General features: G+C 46.7%; 2 protein-coding genes across 2 annotated transcripts in view; both read right to left on the bottom strand.

The window, feature by feature from the left end:
• LAMB1 (laminin subunit beta 1) overlaps positions 1-9,945 on the bottom strand; it is a 42,966-nt gene extending 33,021 nt beyond the window's left edge. The window contains exons 1-7 of the mRNA XM_074540039.1: positions 9,748-9,945; positions 9,345-9,514; positions 6,832-6,967; positions 4,848-4,921; positions 2,813-3,001; positions 2,642-2,705; positions 973-1,175 (exon numbers count right to left, since the gene is read on the bottom strand). Of these exons, the coding sequence (XP_074396140.1) occupies positions 973-1,175; positions 2,642-2,705; positions 2,813-3,001; positions 4,848-4,921; positions 6,832-6,967; positions 9,345-9,514; positions 9,748-9,784 (873 nt within the window). The 5' untranslated portion in view covers positions 9,785-9,945. The remainder of the gene's footprint in view (positions 1-972; positions 1,176-2,641; positions 2,706-2,812; positions 3,002-4,847; positions 4,922-6,831; positions 6,968-9,344; positions 9,515-9,747) is intronic.
• Positions 9,946-15,124: 5,179 nt separating this feature from the next.
• LAMB4 (laminin subunit beta 4) overlaps positions 15,125-21,090 on the bottom strand; it is a 43,083-nt gene continuing 37,117 nt past the window's right edge. The window contains exons 31-35 of the mRNA XM_074540038.1: positions 19,168-19,372; positions 18,438-18,576; positions 18,026-18,202; positions 16,853-17,006; positions 15,125-15,474 (exon numbers count right to left, since the gene is read on the bottom strand). Coding sequence (XP_074396139.1) covers positions 15,335-15,474; positions 16,853-17,006; positions 18,026-18,202; positions 18,438-18,576; positions 19,168-19,372 — 815 coding nt within the window. The 3' untranslated portion in view covers positions 15,125-15,334. The remainder of the gene's footprint in view (positions 15,475-16,852; positions 17,007-18,025; positions 18,203-18,437; positions 18,577-19,167; positions 19,373-21,090) is intronic.

Raw genomic sequence — 21,090 nt, 5'->3', positions numbered from 1 at the left:
CTTTCAGAAATAAACAAGGAAAGCACAGTTCCACCCAGAAGCCTCTTGGAACTAAAAGTTAGCTGTTTATTAGCTGTTAATTAGCTATCAACGTGCTTCTATTTACATCAGCAGGTCACTAGCCCAGAGCCCTCTTTCCAGCCTGCCTTGATCCTCAGAGCAAAGATAACAGAGTTTGGATGGCATTTATCCATCAGCCCCAGGCTTTGCCTTTGCCTTGTGTACAGAACAAGCACCAAGCAGACCAAGAGTGGTTGTGTGACAGCTGCTGCCACAGACCACTGGCACTACCAGCATTATAGCCACGATGCTAAAGGCAAAGCTTGAGTGGAGACACTCATCCAAACACAGGGCAGTGGAGCATGTCCAGCTCGATGGCATCCTGCAGCCCTGGACAATCCACAACCCCATCCCACATTTCCAACCAGTTAATAACTCACCCATTAACAGGGTGCTATTGTGGCTTGTCATGCAAAAAGCATGGGGAAAAGCAGACCCCAGAAGGGATGTGGCACTTGTGCAGCAGCATACCATGGAGGCAAGCAGGGTTTTCCTTCAGGGCCTTTGTTTATTAGGGCTACAATCAACAACTAATACAAACACAGGTTATGTTTGATTCACAAGTGTTTCAGCCTTTGATGCCTCTATTCCACTTCAATTTTAAGGTAACCAAGTGAACTCATATATCGGTCTCTGACCTAATAAGGTTACACTCCCTTTCTTCATTCCTACCTTTCAGTTTCATCAGCTCTGCAACACAATCAGAAAAGGAATGTTAAAACAATTATCACCTAATCTGAGATATGTGTTTGGTTAATACCAATAATGACAGATGTGTCTGCCACAGAGGAATAATTATAACAGTTCTGTTGTTTGAAAATCAAGCGTGCGGAGGTGAGGGACAGCGTCATCTTTACATTTGTGTTCAAATCACTTAAAAGAGGCAGAGTCAAGAAGAGTGTGAATATTTACCATTCCTTCCACCTCCTCATCCAAGCCCTCCACGGGCGCGCACTCGCTGGCGTGCCCGTAGCAGAAGCAGTTCCCGCGAACCACCATGTCGTAGATGGCATAGTAGTACTTCTCTCGGATCTCCATCCTGGAGTCCAACAGGTTGTCTCCCAGAGTGTGCAGCTTGACAAATTTGACTCTCAGGTTTGTGATCTTCAATAGGTCTGCAGGGGACACACACAAAATAGCTAACCAGCAAGCCCGTTTTGGAATTATTTGCCAGATAATATTTTGAATGGGAGGAAGCCAGGAGTGACTTCCTAAGCCTGCTTCCTATGGGCAGATTAGATCAGATTTGATTTCAGCACCTACACATCACTTCATACTCCCCAAATTAAAAAAAAATTACATTATTTTACTACAAGTTGATAACTGCATAAGTAAATTTATGCATAATTTTAAATAATGGTCTATTTTATTATAGACATGCACAGGCACATACACAAATGTTGAAGGCAAGGAGAAAACCACTACCTAAAAGACACTGGTTCTTTGGGGTTTTAAAATATAAGATGGGTAAGGACTTGATATCAAGAAACTGCTGCCAAGTGGACCAGGAGCCAATAGACTTATAAGACTTTTGGAAAAAGTCTTAGCTGGAAATAAAGACAATTCTTCTTTTGTACACACCCAACTTTGCTAGGAAATGTAATTAGTTACATTTTGTGGAAAGAAGTAACACCCCATCACTGACCAAACACAAAGAATTTCCAGAGGGATAATCCATGGGAATACAATATTGCAGTAATTAATACCATCCACATGTCTACTTTGATATTGTGAATCCTGTGTAATTTCTTATAGCCTTGAACTAGGCTTGACAAAGCACTTCAAGACCATGAAAGCAGTTTCTCCTTTAAAATGCTGAGTAAAGAAAAAAAATAGCATTAAACTCATAGCAACGAGCAGACACTCCTCTACTTCACATATTTCCTTTTGCTCCAGGTAGCTTTACACTGAAGGACATGAACCCAGCCTGAGAATGCATATTAAATCAGGTCAGGTTAAGGCTGAGCACTGCAGTTCCCCCAGGCCAAACACCCCACAAGGTTTCTCTTAAAGCCACACTGAGCAACAGATCTCTCATGCATTGCCATGACCATGCACAAACACTACAGCAAGTTGTGGTTTATGAGCACATCTGAGTGATCCAGCCATGCCAACTACCATGGCCAACTGTTCCAAAGTCACTACTTTGTTCTGAAAAATAAAACATGACCCCATTGATTTTAGCTAGAAATGCACAATGAAATAAGTACCTTTGTAGCTCTCTTCATTTGCTTTCTGAATACTGTACAATGATAAGATCATATTCCAAGGTTTCTCTTGGCAACTGCATGTATTTTGGGGAAAGGGAGTCTTTAACGAAAACAAATCCCTGATCAACTAAGAAAAGGACCAGATCCAAAGAAGTGTATAAGAGCAATCCCTTGAGTTCACATCATTGATCTTTATTTCCCTGCACATCACTGTCTGAGTCAGGAAAAGGAGCCATACACAGAGATATTCATATGACTTCAAAACTGCTACTGGGGCTAATGCATGACTTCGTTAGTGGATTACAGGTTTTCCTAAGCAAATAAATGCTGAAATGCTCTCAAATCAGCCTGAAAGGCAACTGCATACATACTCTGAATCCTTGGACTGTACGGATCTTCAATCCGAAAAGCAGGATCTAGAACACGATATATTACCTGGAGGAAAAATCAAACAACAAAAGATTCAGCTTCAAAAATAAGAGAATCTGAATTTGTAAGGAAAAAGTCTAAGCAACAAGCATATTAGAAAAGTTGTCTCTGACCTCTCCCTCTGTTGAAGGTTCAATGTCAGAGTATCGGGAATCACAGATTATATCATCCACTTTCTTCATGGGTCCAGTTGAAATCCCAGGAAAGGAGCTCTCACAGTCGTATGCAAAATACCTGTAAACGTGCCAGGTCTGTCCAAAGTCAGATGATCTTTCAATCAACATTGCAGCAGGACGGAATGTCTAACGGTAAGAAAAACAATAGATTTCATTCGGTTAATTATTATCTGCATTTACATTAAATCTTAGTAGTGTGAACAATCCACATGTCTGGATTTTAATCTCTCTCCCTGCACCGACTATTTCCCATATGTGGAAATATCAGAAACACTTTTCTGATGATATTCCACTTTCTTCTCAGAGGCAGACACATGAAATAACACTCATCAAGCCATAGACTACTACCCATCTTCAAAAGATGGCATCCAGTGGCCAAGTGCTTAAACACATTTAAACAAGAAAACTTGTAAATTTTTTGATTCCAAACTCTTTCTGGAAAGTGGGGGTTAAAGTAGGGCTTTGCAGAGACAAAAATAATTTTTTCCCACAGCTTGTGGAAAGCAGCAGAGCCCTCTTCCTTGCTGTACCTCTTGTCCTTATCTTTTACAAAGGACCTAATTGGCTTCCTCTCATACTGTAGGGAGCAGGAGGTCACTGCAGTACTTCCCATCAAGCTCTGATGCCCAGAAGTTACTGCTGAGCAGGTAGCTCTGAAGCTCAGAGAAGCCCCACCATTTCCTCCTTGCCTGACCACATGACCTTTTGCAGCATCTCTGATGTTCAGCTGTCCTCTGTGCTGCCTTAAGAAAACCTTCTTTATGGAGATGGAGAGGTTCAGCTTCATCCTCTCACACTGCATTTGACTGCCCCCATCCCCAGTGACCCTTCTCCAGCTGGCCTTGCCCAGACTCTGGCAGGCTGCATTCACCTCACCAAACCAGTGTCCTTCTTACCTACACGTATCCGACTCTAGAACAACAAACTAATGAAGTTTTGAAAAGATTTTTAATCCCTCTGACCTAAATAAAATCATGTTTTCATTTTTGTGCTGCCTTTCAAAAACCAGATATTTACTTAACCCTAGCTTGTACCTACCAAGAAATGCCAACAATCTCTTCCTTAGTTTTATGTATTCAGTGAAGGACCTCCCAGAGCCAAGCACAAAAGCATTTCAGTCACAGCAGGAAAGAAATTTTCTCTCTGCTTCCTGCCTGAAAATATCACCCAACTTAGAAACTAGTATCTCACCCAACAAAAAAATTTAGCAACCCAGAAGTAAGACAGCTCAACTATCTACCACACAAAGTCCACAAGGCATCATTAAAACTATCTTTCCCCTGCAGTCTTCCTCCTGACAGCAGACCAAGCCCCAGTTTGTACTGGGGTACAATGGCTGCAGTGCCAGGGTTTTTTGGGGGTCCCTCACTGCTGGCTTCAGTAGAAATGACCACCTTCCACCTCAGCCACCACCTTAAGTCACAGGGAGAAACCCTTGTTGATGCCCCAGGAAAGAGGAACCAGCTGTCCTAGAAAGCTGATGCGCAAAAATGAAGACATTAATTTGTCCACATGGGAAGAACATTTAGGATGTACGGGACATAAGCTACCATTCCAAGACATCTGTTTGTAAAAAAACAAAGACACTTTGTGTACAGATGTTCCTTCTTCCTGAAGACCTTTCCATTTGCCAAATGAAAACTGATACCATGGCCAACTTTTTTCAGGAAAAAAACCCTTGCTACTATATGACTTAGCTAACAATCTTCTGGAATACAACCACCAGAAACACACCAGTACAAAACCCAGCTTCAGCACGACTCCTTCTACAGCCTCACTGGAGTTCAAAGACAAATCAGAACTCAGCCTTTCTGCATGACTTCAGCACTGGTTAATGGTTGGCAGCTCTGAAAAATTCAGACCAAACAGTTCAGACAAAGTCCTAATCCCAAATATCAAATAGATGTGAAGGACTATGAGACCTCTCATTTCTTCATGTTTTAGGGTTCAGGGTAAGGCTGTGGTTCCTTACCTTGAAGGTCATAATGAGATGAGTGAAATGAAACTCAGCCTCCAGGTCCAGCTGGATAGTCACATTTTCCAAACCTGCAGGGGCAGAGAAAAGAAAGTGTTCAGCAAACAAGGACACCTGCCACTCTCTACATCTACATTTTGCCAAAGCTCTTCACTCTGTTGGCATGAGACTATTTTCTTTACCACTTGGTTCTGTAGTGGAAAAGGAATTTGATGGTTTAGTGTGTGTCTGAGGCAGAAGGGGAGACACCAAGAACCTGCTGGAGTGTGCGATTCCTGCGTGTGATCAGCACCCAACGCTACACCCAGAGCGTGAGCCCGCAGTGCTACTTGAGACAGAGGCATGGCTGGGACCAGCACAGGCTGGGCCCTGGCACCAAAGCCCCCAGTCCAGCTGGGGATGCTGAGCCCAGATGTGTGTGGTGGTCACAGGCTGTTCTCCCACAGCCCAGCCTCTCTGGCAGCAGCAGCAGCACAAGATTGTGCAGCCCTAACACCCTCAGTCTCACTGAGGCCTGGTGGGGGCCATTCCCCACCATTTTTCACTCACTCTGGACTCTCCTGTCCACAAAAACAGCTCCTTTATAACCTGGTTTTGACACACTCCTAAAGCAACTATCACAGCCCTGCTTTGCAGTCCCAAGGGTTAAGAAAATGGTGAGAGGAAAAACAGTTTCCCAAACTGCTGTAAGACTACCTGTGGTCAAGGACTCTACACAGAAAGGAAGAAAAACAGCCAGAAATATTATTTTGCCTTGTGAAAAGAGCTCTCGAAACAGCTGGATACTAATTATACTGTAGTTGGAAATAAAAAATAAAACCAAGATTTACAGAGAGGAGAAAGGGTAAGAAATGAAAATAATAAAACAATAAGGCACTTAAATTTTTGACCAGATGTAACCTTCTGTGAAGCATGCAGCAATGGTCCCTTATGCTGTATGCCTGAAAACATTAATTGGACAGAAAGAATCATTTGTTTTTTATTGTTGAAGGACATTTTCATGACCTTATGAGCTAAGAAACTTTTTTGTGTGAATGCTGCCAAGCCTGTTGCAAAAAACATGAATTATCTGGAATGCTGGAAGAGGACTGCTAGCGGCAAGCAGTTGATCTAAATGGTTAAAAAGGATTTAGTGAAAATCTTTCTTTAACAGGCAGCAAAACTGTTACAAATATTACCTTTTTTTTTCTCATATACAATAAGGCAGCTGCTGCCAATGAATTTGCAGAAATCCCACCCTGTCCAGCTGGCTTTAAGGTTTCAGGGTAGGACTGCTGCTTGAGAAACCCTTGCTGCCTTTTTCTGTGTATGAAAGCATGCCAAAAGCATAACCAGAAAAGTAAAACAGGCAGAGGAAGGATTAAAAGAAAAAACCAAAAACCAATCTGAAAAACCAGCAAAAAACCACCAAACTAATATGCAATTTTTGTTTTTAATGAGCTGGCTTCATTGCTTGGCCAATGGTACAGAAATTCAGGGAGCTCAGGAGAGAGAAGGCAGCTTGTAGGGTAAGAAATATCCCTGGCTTTACTGTCCAGGGGTAGGAGAAGGAAACTGGAGGACTGCAGGCAGGGCAAGAGCAGCTCTGCGCCCACACCCCCTCCTTCCACAGCCTCCAGCCCGGGCGTGGGGAAGCCCTGGGATATTTGCTCCTGGAAGGCTGCTCCGCTCTTGCTGCCCAAATATGAGGGAGATCTGAGGCCAGTGTGGGAAACTCTTCTCTTTAGGAAAGGATTCTTGCAGAGTGCCTGGACAGCTGTTTCCAGCACTCCTGGAGGACCCGAGGGGTTTTGTTACACATTAAGGACCGCTCCAGGGCACACAAAGGCAGCCAGTTTTACTCATGGCTCCTCACACAGCATGATCCTTCACAGGACAGTAATCAGCAGGCCAGAGATAAGAGCAAACCCACAGGTACCCTTCAACAAAAGGAGGGAAAACAGCTCCCAGCCCCGGAAATTGCTCCGGACAAACCACATACCATTTTCCGACTGCCACCAGAGCTTCAGGCGGTTTGGGTCGAACGTGGTGACAACATTTTCAATGCGATGGCTGTCGGGATTGAGAGTATCGTGGAAGGGATCCTCCGAATCACATATGAAACATTTTTTGTCCTCCTGAAACAACACGATAATCAGCATTACTGATTTTATCCATGGGGCAATAGTTGCTTCCTGCAGATAAGGGTATTTTCCATCCACATCACATTCCACTCATTTTGCCTGCAGGAGTCATCAAAGATTTTTTTTTGTTGAAATGTTCAGTGTTTTTACCTCTATGAATTAATGTAATGGAAAGTATGCCAGGAATTCCATAAACTTCATTTTTATGGGAAGCATGCTTTCAATGAAAATTGCAGTTTCAGGAAATCTCTTCCAGCGCACGTATTCTCCAGTGGAATTCAAAACCAATGGCAACATCTACAGAAAATTGCTGAATTGCTTCTGTAAAAATGCACACGTGCAAAACTGCATCTTAACAACTCGTGAGAAATAACTCTGCCTTTTGGAAGCTGCCTTGGAGATGCAAGCTGCCTGCATTAGGGATACCTCCCTTGAGGCCCAGTGCCCATCAAGAAGCCCTCAGTGATTTAACCCTTTTCTCTGAATTCAGCTGGTCCAACTCCTACCCAAACCTTGCATCCTCAGCTGGTATTGCAACCCCAAACTGTGTACATAAGGTCCATTTGCACACATTACAAGGTCTGCCCAAGCAAAACCAGCTCAGAACAAGTCTGGGATGTGCTGCTTGGGAAAGCCGGAAGCTTCTTCACCAGGGGACAAAACCCCATTCTGGCTATTACTACAAACAGCGCTATTTTTGCATTGTCCTTCTGCCTAAAACCACCACTTTCTGACTGCAAGGCAGGGTGCAAACTGAACCAAAGGGAGGGATCCTGCCCAGACCAACGGGAGGGGGCAGATGAGGAGAGCTCATTGGATGGCAGTGAAGGAGCCCCAACACAGCAAGGACTCATCCCTGCCCAAAGCTACACAGGCATCATTCCTGCAGCACGTTTATGGAGACAGATGCTGTTCTTTATCAGCCAAGAATGTGACAGCTGGCAGGTCTGCACCACACAGGCTTTCCATTTCACCAGTCCTGGCTTCAGTGGCTCCTCCCAAGCTCAGGGCTTCACCTCCCACGAGCCCTCCAACACTCGTCCGGCACAAAGAACGGCAAGAGCAGGGTCCCAGGAGGATGTTCCCTACTGCCTGCTCCAGGCTTCTCTCCCCCCACGCTTCATGCCACAACTTGCTTCTCCTCTGACCAAAACTGAATCCCAGAAGACCTAGCAGATCCTAATTCTGCCAAGCACTCAAGTGGGCTAAGAGGATACTGGCAACTTCCATGATTTCTTCAATACCACACACTATGTATGGTTCAGAATAACCAGGGACATCCCAAACACTGAACCGGGGCAGGGAGATCAGGAATATGGGCACATGAGAACTTTCTGAAGTGATGCTTTTTACAACGGCACTTCAACATTTTTTGAGACAAGAAAATGTAACAAAGCACCTTTGTTATTTCATTCTACCAGAGATGCTTATGTTGCTAAAGTCAATCCCAACATACACTGAAAATGTTCAGAGAAGCTAGATCCCTCGTCAAATAAAGTAGAGCCATTAGACAGAACTTATATGGTAAAACTGAAGGTGGGGAAAGGATGAAGGGAGACTTGGTAACTTCAGGGCACAAATGAGTCAAGGGCTACAGCCTCTCCTGCTTCCTGTGGTTTTCCTTCCAAGTGCCAGAATCCGGCCCTATTGTCTACACAGTAATTCGTCCGGAGATTATCCCTTTACTTTCAGTTCAACAGAGTTCCACGTATATAACTGATAGTTTATTCTTCTCCACCATCCCTTCTCTCTCAGAGATTTTAAGTTTGATGAGCTGCTTCTGGCTTTAAAGAGCAGCAGCTCACCAGATGTGCAGAGACAATATCATTTGCATCCTTCCACTCCGAGACCATACACATGTAATTACATTACTGAGACTGTGGACAAAACACTGTCGAGCCCTACAGCCCACTCTCCTTTAGGAAGCTGTCTAGACGGCTCCGAGCGAGCCGGGAAATAAAGCATTAACTGAACTTACTGCGGCACATTCTTCCTTATTGGCCTCGATCGGGAAAGGGGGCTCGGAGCCGAAAGCCGCGGGCATTCCCTGCACCCGGGGTGCGGGGTCCCGCACGGGGCACGGTGCTGCCCGCGCCCCCACCCGCGGGCGGTGCTCGTCCGTCCCGCCGGCCCGGGCGCTGCCCCCGCACCCCGCGCAGCCCCTGCACCCCGCGCAGCCCCCGCACCCCGCGCAGCCCCCGCACCCCGCGCAGCCCCCGCACCCCGCGCAGCCCCGGCTCAGCCCCCGCACCCCGCGCAGCCCCCGCACCCCGCGCAGCCCCGGCTCAGCTCCCGCAGGAGGCGATGCCCGCCCCAGCGCCGGCCCCGAGCGCGGTGCCCGGGAGCGCTGCCCGCCGCGGCCGCCGCTCACCTGGAGGTGGCTGACGATGCAGTAGGGCTCGGGCTGCCGGAGGCCGCAGGTGGAGGAGGCGGAGAGGCGGGCGGCGCGGCCGATGAGCAGGTCGCCGGTGGCGGGGTAGCAGCTGCCCTCGGCGCAGCCATAGCTGTACTCGGGCTCCTGTGCCGCCGCGGGCCACAGCGCTGCGCGGCCGCGGAGGGAGGGAGAGAGGGGGACACAGGGTGAGAGAGGGGGACACATGGTGAGAGAGGGGGACACATGGTGAGAGAGGGGGACACACGGTGAGAGAGGGGAGCGGGAGCGCGGCCGGGCTGCGCGCCCCGAGCCGCCCCGGCGGGCAGTGCAGAGGCGCGCCCAGCCCGCCGTGCCCCGACGGCGGCCGGAGCGGATCGGAGAGGAGCGGAACGGGAGTTACCGAGGCAGCAGCAGAGGTACAGCGGGAGGCGGCCCATGGCGGGCGGCAGGACGGGACGGGACAGAACGGGACAGGACGCGACGGGACGGGACGCGGCTGCCCCTCCACGCCGCTGCTCCGGCTGCTCCGGCCGCTCCACGCAGGCGCCGCCGTTTCCGACCGCGGCCCCGCGCCGCCGGGTGCCCCCCGGCCCTCCTCCTCCTCCTCCTCCGCCCCTCCGCATCCGCGGGGCCGGGCCGAGCCCCTCCCGGCCGGCCCCCACCCTGGGGCAGCCCGGCCCTCAGCCGGGGCACGGAGAGCCGCCGTCGAGGAAGGGCGGCTCAGGCGGGGTGGGAGGCGAGCGAGGTCCTGTCCCGCTGTAGCCGGGAAGCCCCGAACGGGACACCGGGAACTCCGGCCCCCCGCCCGCAGGCTGTGCCCTTCCAGCGTCGGGAGCGGGCTCTGGGCAGGGTGCGACAATCGGAAGGGGGTGGTGGATAGGTGGGGGGAGTCACCAATCGAGTCTCCCCCTTCCCTGCTCCTGTCGGTGGAGATACAATGAAGGAATGGGATTATTGACTTAATCCTGCCTTCTGCCGCTAGTGTCGATGGAGCCGGGCCCCTGGGATGGATGGATGGATGGATGGATGGATGGATGGATGGATGGATGGATGGATGGATGGATGGATGGATGGATGGATGGACGGACAGTGGTGCATACTTGTGTGGAAGGGCCCAAAGCCCAGCAAAGCACCAGGGGTTTGACAACTGTCCTACGCAAGGCTCAGCAGCCCCGCTCTGCCTGGTGCTGTGGTACCAGCACACGTGGCTCAGGAGTGCCATTCCTGGGGACGGTGGCTGCCATACATGGCCAGGCCTGGCTCTGGCACAGGCAGGGAGGCCCAGCAAGCCTGGAGCAGCCGCTGCCAGGCTGTGTCACATTCCCTGGGAGCACACAGCACTGTCGCCTTCTCAGGGGCCCTGGGGCAGCTGCAAGGAATGAGTGGCTGTGCTGGAGCTGCCCCTGCGCCCCAGCCTCCCACATCAGTGCCCTGGCCTCTGCTGGGGATCATGGGGCTTCACTGGCTGGGGGCAGAGTCCCCTCAGCACCCAGGGAAAATGTTTAGGGTTCAACAAACACCTAGGAGTGTGTATGAAGGATGGATGTGGCTGGGACAAATGCCTGGGTTTATATACCCAGGTTGTGCTTGCACACGTGTAACACGTGTACTTGTGTAAATCTTTACAAGGTACCAGTGCCCCCCAAGAACACTTTGCCCTCACTATTTGTGCCAGAATGAAAACACACCATGGTCTGTCTGGCCCAGCAAACCCTGCCGAGGTAGGTAAATATGTTCATTCTCATTTTACAGATGGATAAGCAGAAACAGAGAGATACCAAGTGACTTGCCCTAAAGGTTAAACACCACGTTTGAAACATAACCCAAGACTCTGGATTAAAGAACTTGTGGAGCTGTTTCATTAAAGAAATCCATAAAATTAAATCATTCTATACTGACAGGGCAGGAATTGTAATATCCTAAACTTCTTCTGCAATGTGGTCTTCTAAACTCAGAAAACAAATTCAGTTTCATAACCCTGTTGTATTTTTTAACCTTCAGTACAGCAAACATTTTGGTCCCCCCACTAATAGAAAATGTTTTGCTTTGCTGCTGGTAGAGCCTCCTGTGGCCCATGGCAGATGGGCAGCAGCAGCATCACCCCATGTGCAACTCTTTCATTGCCACTGGACTTTTTCTGTCCCGTACTTTTCCAACTTTGATTGAAGTTTTCTCCTTTTGTTTTTTTTTCCTGTTTCGTAGCCTTGTAGAAGTCCTATCTTTCCCTACAGGCTCCTTTGTGCCTTGGCACAGAGAGCATGAAAACGTGCTTTGTTCCAGCCTGGGGGTGACCCTGGCGTGCGACACCAGGGCTGAGCTGGAGCTTCGGCCACAGCCTGGGGTGGCCACCATCACCCACAACTGTGGCATTCTTTCAGACATAACAGAAACCACCACACTCAGTGTGTGAGTAATTAGGAACAGGGACTCGTGTCCCTCCCTCTCTGCAGTGCTCGTGACAAAGAGTGAGTGGGAGTATTTTAATTTGATTCTTCAAATGATAAAATTTCAGTTTAGTGCCCTATCCTTGTGGTTGGTGAACCACCTTTGCCTCCCTGGAGTGTTTGTGTTTGTGCATGGTTGGAAGTCTCAAAAAACAAAATTTCAGAATTTGACCCCAGTGGGACCCAGTTGGTCACCCATGTTCTTAAAGCACTGCAGCGGTCAAATGCCTGGTAGACAGAGCTGATGATATGATTTTGATTAAATATATTTTGGATTATATGTCAGTTTGGTTGTGTTGTTTGCATTTTGATTAATGCTATTGAAGTAAAAATGCTCTACAGCAGGAAACTTATTTCAATTCTTTTTCAAGAAACAAATTTCTGAAGCCATTTCTGCCCACAAGGAGGAGGTCCAGGGGAAACTACAAATAGGTACTCTTTTTTTGTGGGGAAAATAGGCATTTTCCCCACAAATTAACTTTAAAAAAACACTTTGTAAGTTTTTGCATCACTTCCAATGGGAAATGCTACACAGTTGTAAACTTCTGAAGCTGTCACAGGATGGATTTGGAGTTCTGTGGCCACTGGTCCCATCGGATCTGCTTCCTTTGTGTCGGAGCATGCTTGGGGGCAGGGAGGGGAGGTTAGGCTCTGTGCTGAATTTCTTGTTCCTGCTTCCGCTTTGCTCCCAGCGATTTCTGTTTCCCCCATGGATACATCTCCTCTCCAGGCCTGTTTAACTGCCTTGTGTTTACAGATTTCTCATCTGTGCAGCTTGTGGAAAGCCATTCAGCAATTCTCATAGTCAACAGTGGATTTTAGGGGGAAGTTCTCTTTCAACTTTTTGCTTATGAATTCAGATTTTTAAAGCCATGAATGAAATTTTGGTTTATATGCAATTGGAAATTTCTGTCAGAGCTTCAGTTTGCCTCTCCCAGGTGCAGTCCAGCAGAGATGCACTGAAACCTGAAGAAAATCCTCACTACCTGGAGACCTGCATGTGAGAAGCTTGGTGTGTGCTCCGAGTAAAACAGAGATGTTTGATTTCATTATGTCAAAGTCAGACTAAATACACTCATCTGATTACAGCCTAGTAACTTAGAAAGAAGCCTCACACCTCACAGATGATTTTTCCAAAGTGCTAAAATTCAGAAAATGCCAGCCCACAAATTCCATGCATTCCTGTGTTCAGGTGGCTTTGTTAGATTATATCAAAATTATAATTTGATTCCATTATTTTCACAACAGAATGTGTCAGTGTAATGCATGTTGCACATTGCCCTGGAGCACAGCTGGTTTGAGTTAGAGGAGTATCTCTGAAATCTCATCTGCCAGCAATTCCCACCCAAGCCCCCAGCGCATACCAATGCTACTTTAGCTCTTGTAAACACGGGGTGATAACTATGCAGTGTTTATCTCCGTGGGATCGATAAGGATTGTTTTACGGGTGCTGCTGGCATGGGTAAATGTCAAGAGCCCTGTGTTCCCGCAGAGCATTCCCGAGTTTTACAGATGTGGTCTGGGCTGCGTCCAGCTCTGGAGCAGCACCGAGCTGAATGCAGTCCCTCGCAGTGGGACAGTCCAGCCAGCAATGACACGAATGCTTTTGACTGAGGAAAACCCATCATTGGTCTGCTCTGCGACCTGCAGGAGTATGTATAACGAGGGTGGGAGTTTGAAACTGAGGCGTAGCTCACTTCAGTCTTTTCTAAACTCTGGCACGTCTATAACACTTGCTTAACCACAGAGTCCTTCCTTATCAGTATATAAAAAAATAATTACAGCCTAAAATTTAGGCCAATTCATGTGTTCTTGATGGCTAAAAGAAACTGCTGAGTGAACCCTGACTTCTGTGAAGTGCTAAATTGTGGGACAAGAGCTGGAGAAACCGGTTTTCAACATTTCTGGCCCTTTAGACTCACAACTTAAACCTAAGAGCTGGAGTTATTCTCCAGTTGCTGGTTACATTAGTGAAAAACGCGTGAAACCCCCTATAAGCATAAGAAAAACGTGCACTGCAGGAGCGCCAATGTCAGAGAAAATACTTAAAAGTTGATTTCTGCGTTAAGCATCTGAGCACTGCCATCCAGTGGGCAGCGGGGAATCGGCTCTGTCCCCCAGCGCCCGTGTCCCCATGTCCCGGCGCTGCCCGGAGCTGCTGCCTGCCGCTTTCCAGGAGCACAGCGGGACCCTCAGAGCGCCAGGCTCTGTGGGAGAACCCTGCTCTGCCCCGGTGAGGAGATGGGGCTGGAGCGCTGACAGTGCCGGGATGCTGCTGGATGTCAGCAGGAGCGGCTGCAGGAGCCCGCAGGGTTTCACTCACCCGCATCCTGCTCCAGGAGCCCGCGGGGTTTCACTCACCTGCATCCCGCTGCAGGAGCCGCAGGCTTTCACTCACCTCCATCCCGCTGGAGGAGCCGCGGGGTTTCACTCACCCGCATCCCGCTGCAGGAGCCGCGGGGTTCCATTCACCTCCATCCCGCTGCAGGAGCCGCGGGGTTCCATTCACCTCCATCCCGCTGCAGGAGCCAGCGGGGTTTCACTCACCTCCATCCCGCTGCAGGAGCCGCGGGGTTTCATTCACCTCCATCCCGCTGCAGGAGCCAGCGGGCTTTCACTCACCTCCATCCCGCTGCAGGAGCCCGCAGGGTTTCACTCACCTCCATCCCGCTGCAGGAGCCGCAGGGTTTCACTCACCTCCATCCCGCTACAGGAGCCGCGGGGTTTCACTCACCTGCATCCCGCTGCAGGAGCCGCAGGGTTTCACTCACCTCCATCCCGCTACAGGAGCCGCGGGGTTTCACTCACCTCCATCCCGCTACAGGAGCCGCAGGGTTTCACTCACCTCCATCCCGCTACAGGAGCCGCGGGGTTTCACTCACCTGCATCCCGCTGCAGGAGCCCGCAGGGTTTCACTCACCTCCATCCCGCTGCAGGAGCCGCAGGGTTTCACTCACCTGCATCCCGCTGCAGGAGCCGCAGGGTTTCACTCACCTCCATCCCGCTGCAGGAGCCAGCGGGGTTTCACTCACCTGCATCCTGCGGCAGGAGTCGCAGGCTTTCACTCACCTCCATCCCACTGCAGGAGCCGCAGGGTTTCACCTGCATCGCCCCATCCGAGCCTCGGCAGCCCCGTGCAGGGTCGTGGCACAACCACGGTTTGTAGGGGTTGGCAGAAGACACAGGGTGCTGCTTCAGTCTGTCTTTGGGACAGCTACCAGCAGCTCTCTGAGCAGTCTTCTTTTTGCATTTCCAGCCCCCCTCCTCCACCACAGGAAGCCCTAGACTGTGCACAGGAGTATATTGTAGAGCTCCTTCAAAGACTACACCTGATTACTAAATCAGATGGTTTATTACAAGGTATTTCCTATTTCCATATAAACTCAACTGGACAAAAGAAGAAAAAGAAAAAGAGGTAAAATTACATTATTCACTAGGCCACTTCAGATGCATTTCCAGAGGACAGTGGCCTGTGCCAGGATGCTCAGGACGTGGTAATCATGGTGATTTCAGCTTCATTTTACCTGATGGTCTGTTCAGACCCTAACTCTTGCATGTTGCATACTTGCTTTCCTGCTCCGTGATTTCATTTTTAATGGCTATCACTTGTTCCTCTAGTTGTCTCAGTTGCTCTGCTTTGTCTTGTTTGGTTTGATTCAGTTCCTGAAGCTTCTTCTCCAAATCTAGAAAAGCAGAGACATGCAATGATGTGAGCAATGATGCTCACATTTGTTGTGTAAGTAAAATCCAGTGATTAGCAGCATTTCTTTTTCCATAAGTTTTAGAGGCAATAAGCCCATTTTGAATGGGAAATGTTATATGTGCAGCTGGAGGGAAAAGTCTGGCTTCTGGATAGCAAGAGAAACATGATAGCCTTGAAGAAATTAATTTCTCAGCATGTGCTTTTGTCCATCAGCTAGGATGGGATGGACAGAATGTGGAACTCTTAAAGGACTTGGTTTAAATGGAAACACCCAGAGGAACAGTGTGTCCACTGATGTGTGTAAAGCCTAGACAATTTGGGTGTGATGGGCTTAGGTCTCCCTCACTTCTGTAACTGTTTTCTGCTGATTCCTGTGAAGCTACAGCAATGTAAACATATTGGTCATGAGTTAAACCCACGGGATTCAGGCCTGTTTCTAATGTCCTGTTCAGGCATTTGGAGTGACATGGATAATCTTAATTCTTTTCCTCAAGGTCTGTGCTCAAAATATTTATTTGGATCCTGTCCTGAGGAGTTTTCTCCTGGGATAGAGTTTCTGCTTCAGTTTTGCTGATGTTACATGGTAATTTCTTATTTGAGCCTGGCAGGATCCTAGGCCTAAGGGTTCCCAGTGGGAATGCCCAGCTCTCTACTACAAGGAGGATTAGGTTCCCTGTGTGCAGGGACATGAGATGTGCTCCTCCTTTTTGGTGACCCCCTGAGCTGTGAGAGCAGCACTGTGTGCCAGGACAGCCACAGCAGCTCTGTCTGCAGTGCCTGTGGCCCCTCTGCCTGACAGTCATGGCGCCCCAGATTCAGGGCACCCCAGCTGCAGTCTCCACAAGCTGTGGTTGTAGCTGGTTTGCTCTGCCATTGCTCAGAGATAAGGTCTGAAGGGGAAGCAAGTATGGGCTGATGGAAAACAGCTGCCCTGCAGCTCTGTCACACCAGCCCTTGCCTGGGTGATGTAGGAAAGACAGAGCATAGAGGAAGGATAGAAGGTCCAAGTGCCCAAAGCAAATGCATCAATCAGGGCCTCCAGATAAATCTGCAGCCAGGTTTTATGCAGCTTTTGCATTAACTCCATTTTTAAACTGAAGAAAATCTCTGCAAGTCCCTGTGTGGACAGTTCATAACCTTTGCTTATAGCAATATATTTAAGTCAGAAAAAGTACATAGGCCAAATCAATTCAACTGCTTTTAAAATGAGTAGCTTCAGGCAGGGGTTTTAACCAGGTAAAATGTTTTAAACTTAATTTTGGGTGAACTTAGTGTGTTAGTGTCTGTGGGCAAGGACTTTAGCCTTGAATTCATGACTATACAGTATTTACCACTCACTGTGGAAATGAGAACATCACCTGTTATTCTTTTTATCTTCTTTTCAGTCTCTTCAGCCAGTTTTTCTGCTTCTTCTTTCAACTGCTTCACTTTTTCTAGTGTTACCTTTGGAGGTCCTTGGGTTTTTAGCTTTTCTTGAAGAATGGTGTACTTTCTTTTAACATCAGTAAATTCCTGTAACAAAATGCCATTACTTAGTTTAAGAGCATCTCATAATTAATCTGGTGTACAGAAGGAAATTTTAATACTTTTTTAACATCCTCTTGGAACCAAAGTTTAGATTCCCTATTCTCTTAAATATTAAAAAATAGATCTTTAATTTGTAGACATTGAAAAATGCTTTGCAAAATTTAATAGAAATCAATTAAAACAAAGTGCCTGTGGAGTAATCTAAAGGAGAGGGAGGGGCAAGGATATAAAGAAAATATTATTTAATATATTTTTTCATTTATTAATTTATATTTAAGTTTATGCCGGTTTTGCTTCCGTTGATAGGGCTTTTCTGTAAATTTCATTTTGCCATAAGGCTTAATTCAAATTTAATGAATTATCTGTAGCAGCATTGGGGTTTTTACATTTTCGATTGCAGTAATATTTACTGGCTAATCTGTTCCCTGCTGGTCTATGTTGCTGTTGAGGCTGCAGCTTAGATTTTGCCTACAGTTCTTGTAACTTGGAAATATGGCCATGTTCCAAGCTTGTGGTATGGGTACTTGGTTCTTGCCATTTTAGCAAATTTTTAGCTGCATTTTAAGAAAACTGAACTACTGGAAAGCACCAAGCCAATCAAAAACTCCAAGTTACTCCCACAGCAATTTTCTCTGAAGGAGAACGGCACAGGATGAATTGTCAGGGTGCTTCCATCACTCATGTATTTTAATATCTGGTTTTGTAATTTGTTCTGTTGTGTTTATTGGTGCCCATGGTGACTACAAGTCTTATACACAGTGCAAGAAAAATGTCTTGTAGTAGCCAGAGAAATGTGTATGTTTTCTGTCATTCAAGCAAACAGACGTGTATGCCAGAAACCTTAAAATAAAACACAAATTCTTCTTAACCATGGCATTTCACACTGCATGGCATAAGGAAAATGTTAAAAGTTTTTATGACAGCATGGCAATGCTTCTGAAGCAAAAATACTATTAAACATGGGGGAGGTTTTTTTCCCCTAAACATGTGACAGAAGAGCTTACATTATCCATTTTCTGGGCTTGCTTGTGAGCTGCTTCTGCCTCTGCTCTTGCCTTTGTAGCTTGGTTCTTGTTCATCAGCATTTTTGCCTGCCATGTGGCACTTTCATCTTCCATCTCAGCCTGTTTGGCTGACAAGTCATTTAGTTTATTGTTTGTCTTGTTCACTTGGTTCTCAGCCTAAAACAGAGCAATTGAAGGCTGTGATTTCTCATGCAACATCCATCCAGCTCGTGGAGTGTGGTAATGAGGGACTGTCAGTGGATTAAGAGATACTTAAGCAGTATGGAATTGGTGTCATATCTATGCCACATTCTGGTTTTGTTTATTTAAGTTTATGTTAATGAAACTTCAGAATGAAATATCTCTTTCTAATAAATCTAGCAAATAAATTAAAATATTTGCAGCAAGATACCTGAGAGATTTGTGTTCTGATGCTTTGTATCTCTTCATTTGACTTTATGATGGCGCTTTTGGAGTGCCCTTGGGACTTCACAACATTTTTTAGTTTATTATTAATTTCATCCACTGGCAGAAGAGCTTTAGCTGCTTTGCTAAAATGGAAAAAAGGAAGTGTATGTAATATCATGGTGTGGTGAGCAAAGCAAGAACATGTTTCAAATGCACCCATGCTGACATACAGGAATGTTTCCTCAAGTCCAACAACAACCACTAAAATTGTGGTAAATTGGTAAAGCAAAACCTCAGAAAAGGGCTTTGTGGGGGAGCACCTGAGCTGCTGTACTCAGGGTGAGGTTGGATGCTGCTGGCTGCCGGGTGGTGCACAGCTGGGAGGGAACACTCATGGGTGAACATGTTTTTTTCTCTTGTTGGGTTTTTCTCACCCTTATTCAAACAAGCCAGTGAGCCAGATGTAATGCTCCACCAGGTCCAAGGTGGAGTTAAGGAGCTGCTTTGGCCTCTCTGACAGCAGGCAGAGGAGCCAGGAGCTGTCAGGAGCTGCTCCTTTCAGCATGTTGGCTGCTGCAGCCCGAGTGCCAGTGACAGAGGCCCTGTGGAAAAGGCAAGGTGGAATCTCCATCTGAATTCTCCTTCCAGTGTTACTGGGATACTGCCAGGGGAATGGAGCAGTCCTGCTGTGCACAGTGCCACCCCAGCTGGCAGAATGAGAATACTCTACTTACTCAGCTTCTTGTGCCTCCACCAGCAGTGTCTGAGCATCCTCCCTTTTTATGTTTCTCTTGTTATTCAGTTTGTACTTCTCACAGTGGTTCATCATGCTTTGGAGTTTGCCAAGCATGCCTGTGAGCTCTTGTGGAGTCAGGGGAAGGTTTATTTGCAGAACATAATTTGCCACCTTCTCGATGTCTTCTGGAGGGGCACTCTCATCTGCAACAGAAATGGAGCTGAGAGTATCCTGAAGCAGCTCCTTCCTCCCAGCAAATGGTCATTATGGCTGCCTACCCTCTGAGTTATGGGGGAGAGTAAAGCTGACAGGCACAGCAAGGGGGTAAGAGAATTATCTCCAACATTTTGTAATTTAATATTATGCTTCCAGATACTGCTGTTAGTGTTGTCAGAACTGGCTGAAATGAGGATTTGAACCCACTTTGAACTGAGTTATTAAAATTCTGATGTAGGACAGAGCCCGTGGAGGGCTTTAAATCAGTGCCCAGCACAGCTAGATGTGTCAGAGCCCATTTCTCCCCTGGCCCACAGATCAAAGAGGTGCTGGTGAGGCTGGGGTGTGAATGGAGGCTTCCAAGCTGGCCAGTGGGTGTAATCCCTTCCCTGGAGTTGCCACAATATTGAGAAAGTGGTTCCTTTGCTGGTTAATGAGAAAGGCTAAGCTGCAGAGGGAACTTGGGTCAGACTTGCATAGGATGAGAATTTACCATAGAAAAAACTGTATTTTGAAAATTCCCATTACAAATGAGCTTGTCCTAGCTCTTTGCTAAGAGGCAGAGGCACACACAGAGTAGTCAATGTCTTGAGAAGTCACGTCATCAGTTTTGTTTTCTGTTCACATTCATTTATAGACAAGACCTTGTATGATAAAGCAGTTGAGATATGTTAAATGGTTGTGGTAATCTGCAGAGTAAGTCAGCAAGGATTAAATAGAAGACATTTAGTGTGCAAACAGTAGTGAATTCCTGAGAGCTATTTTCTGTAGAAATTTATTCATCCAGAATCACCATTCACATCAATGTCAAGTTCAGCAGATTTAATGTATTTTTAATGTTTAACTGTATGCTTCTCAGCTGTTCTTGTTCTTAAAATTAACAAAAAAAGTTTGAAAAAAATATTTTAAAATTGTTAATAAAAGCTGTCTGTCTATTAAGAAACATAAAAGAAGAGTGAAAAATGGAATTTTCAGTGGCTATCAATAAAAATCTGAGACTCTTAAGCAATCAAATTGACGTAAATCTTCTAAATCAATAAAATAATGTAAATTTTTCTGAACAAAAGAAGTCCTCTGTCCCCTGCCCTTGCTCCCATTTGGATGTAGAGGTATGAATGCCAAGACTGCAATCCATAGAAATTTACAAGATCAGCTACAGTGAAGAAAGATTAAAGAAAATCCTGCCACATTTGAACCCTTTGATGTGCATCTGGTAAAAAAAATTAGGATCTGTTTCCTACAGCATTCTTCTGCAATCCTGAGAGTGGAAATTTTTTAGGGTAGATACGGTTGTTTTGTTAATTTTTTTTATGAGAGCTGTGAAGTTCTACCAAAATCCTTTGATTCCTCGAGTTACAGCTTTATGGAGAGGATGGAGTGGGATGTGTCCTAATTCCCACGCTCCCTACCGAGAGCCTCTATTTATGGGCCTGGAAGAAGGGGGTGGAATAACAATTTGAGGGTACACTGGACATGCCTGGCCATTATATTTTGTATGAAATTATTTTAGTAGTCCTTTACCCAGATAAACCAGGAACAGAGAGAGTTAGTTGGAATTAAACTCAGTAATAAAAGATGATAATCAGAATGTAACAGATATATTGTGAAATTGATACAAAGTACTGTCACCTAGGAGAAAGAAGCACTAGGAAAAAGGGATTGAAATAGTTTGTACAGTTCAGGATGCAGATAAGAAATTTCATGC

Source organism: Zonotrichia albicollis, chromosome 4, assembly GCF_047830755.1.
Source record: "Zonotrichia albicollis isolate bZonAlb1 chromosome 4, bZonAlb1.hap1, whole genome shotgun sequence".
NCBI lineage: Eukaryota > Metazoa > Chordata > Aves > Passeriformes > Passerellidae > Zonotrichia > Zonotrichia albicollis.
Note: the sequence above shows the minus strand (reverse complement) of the source record. Positions and strands in the feature narration are given on the sequence as shown.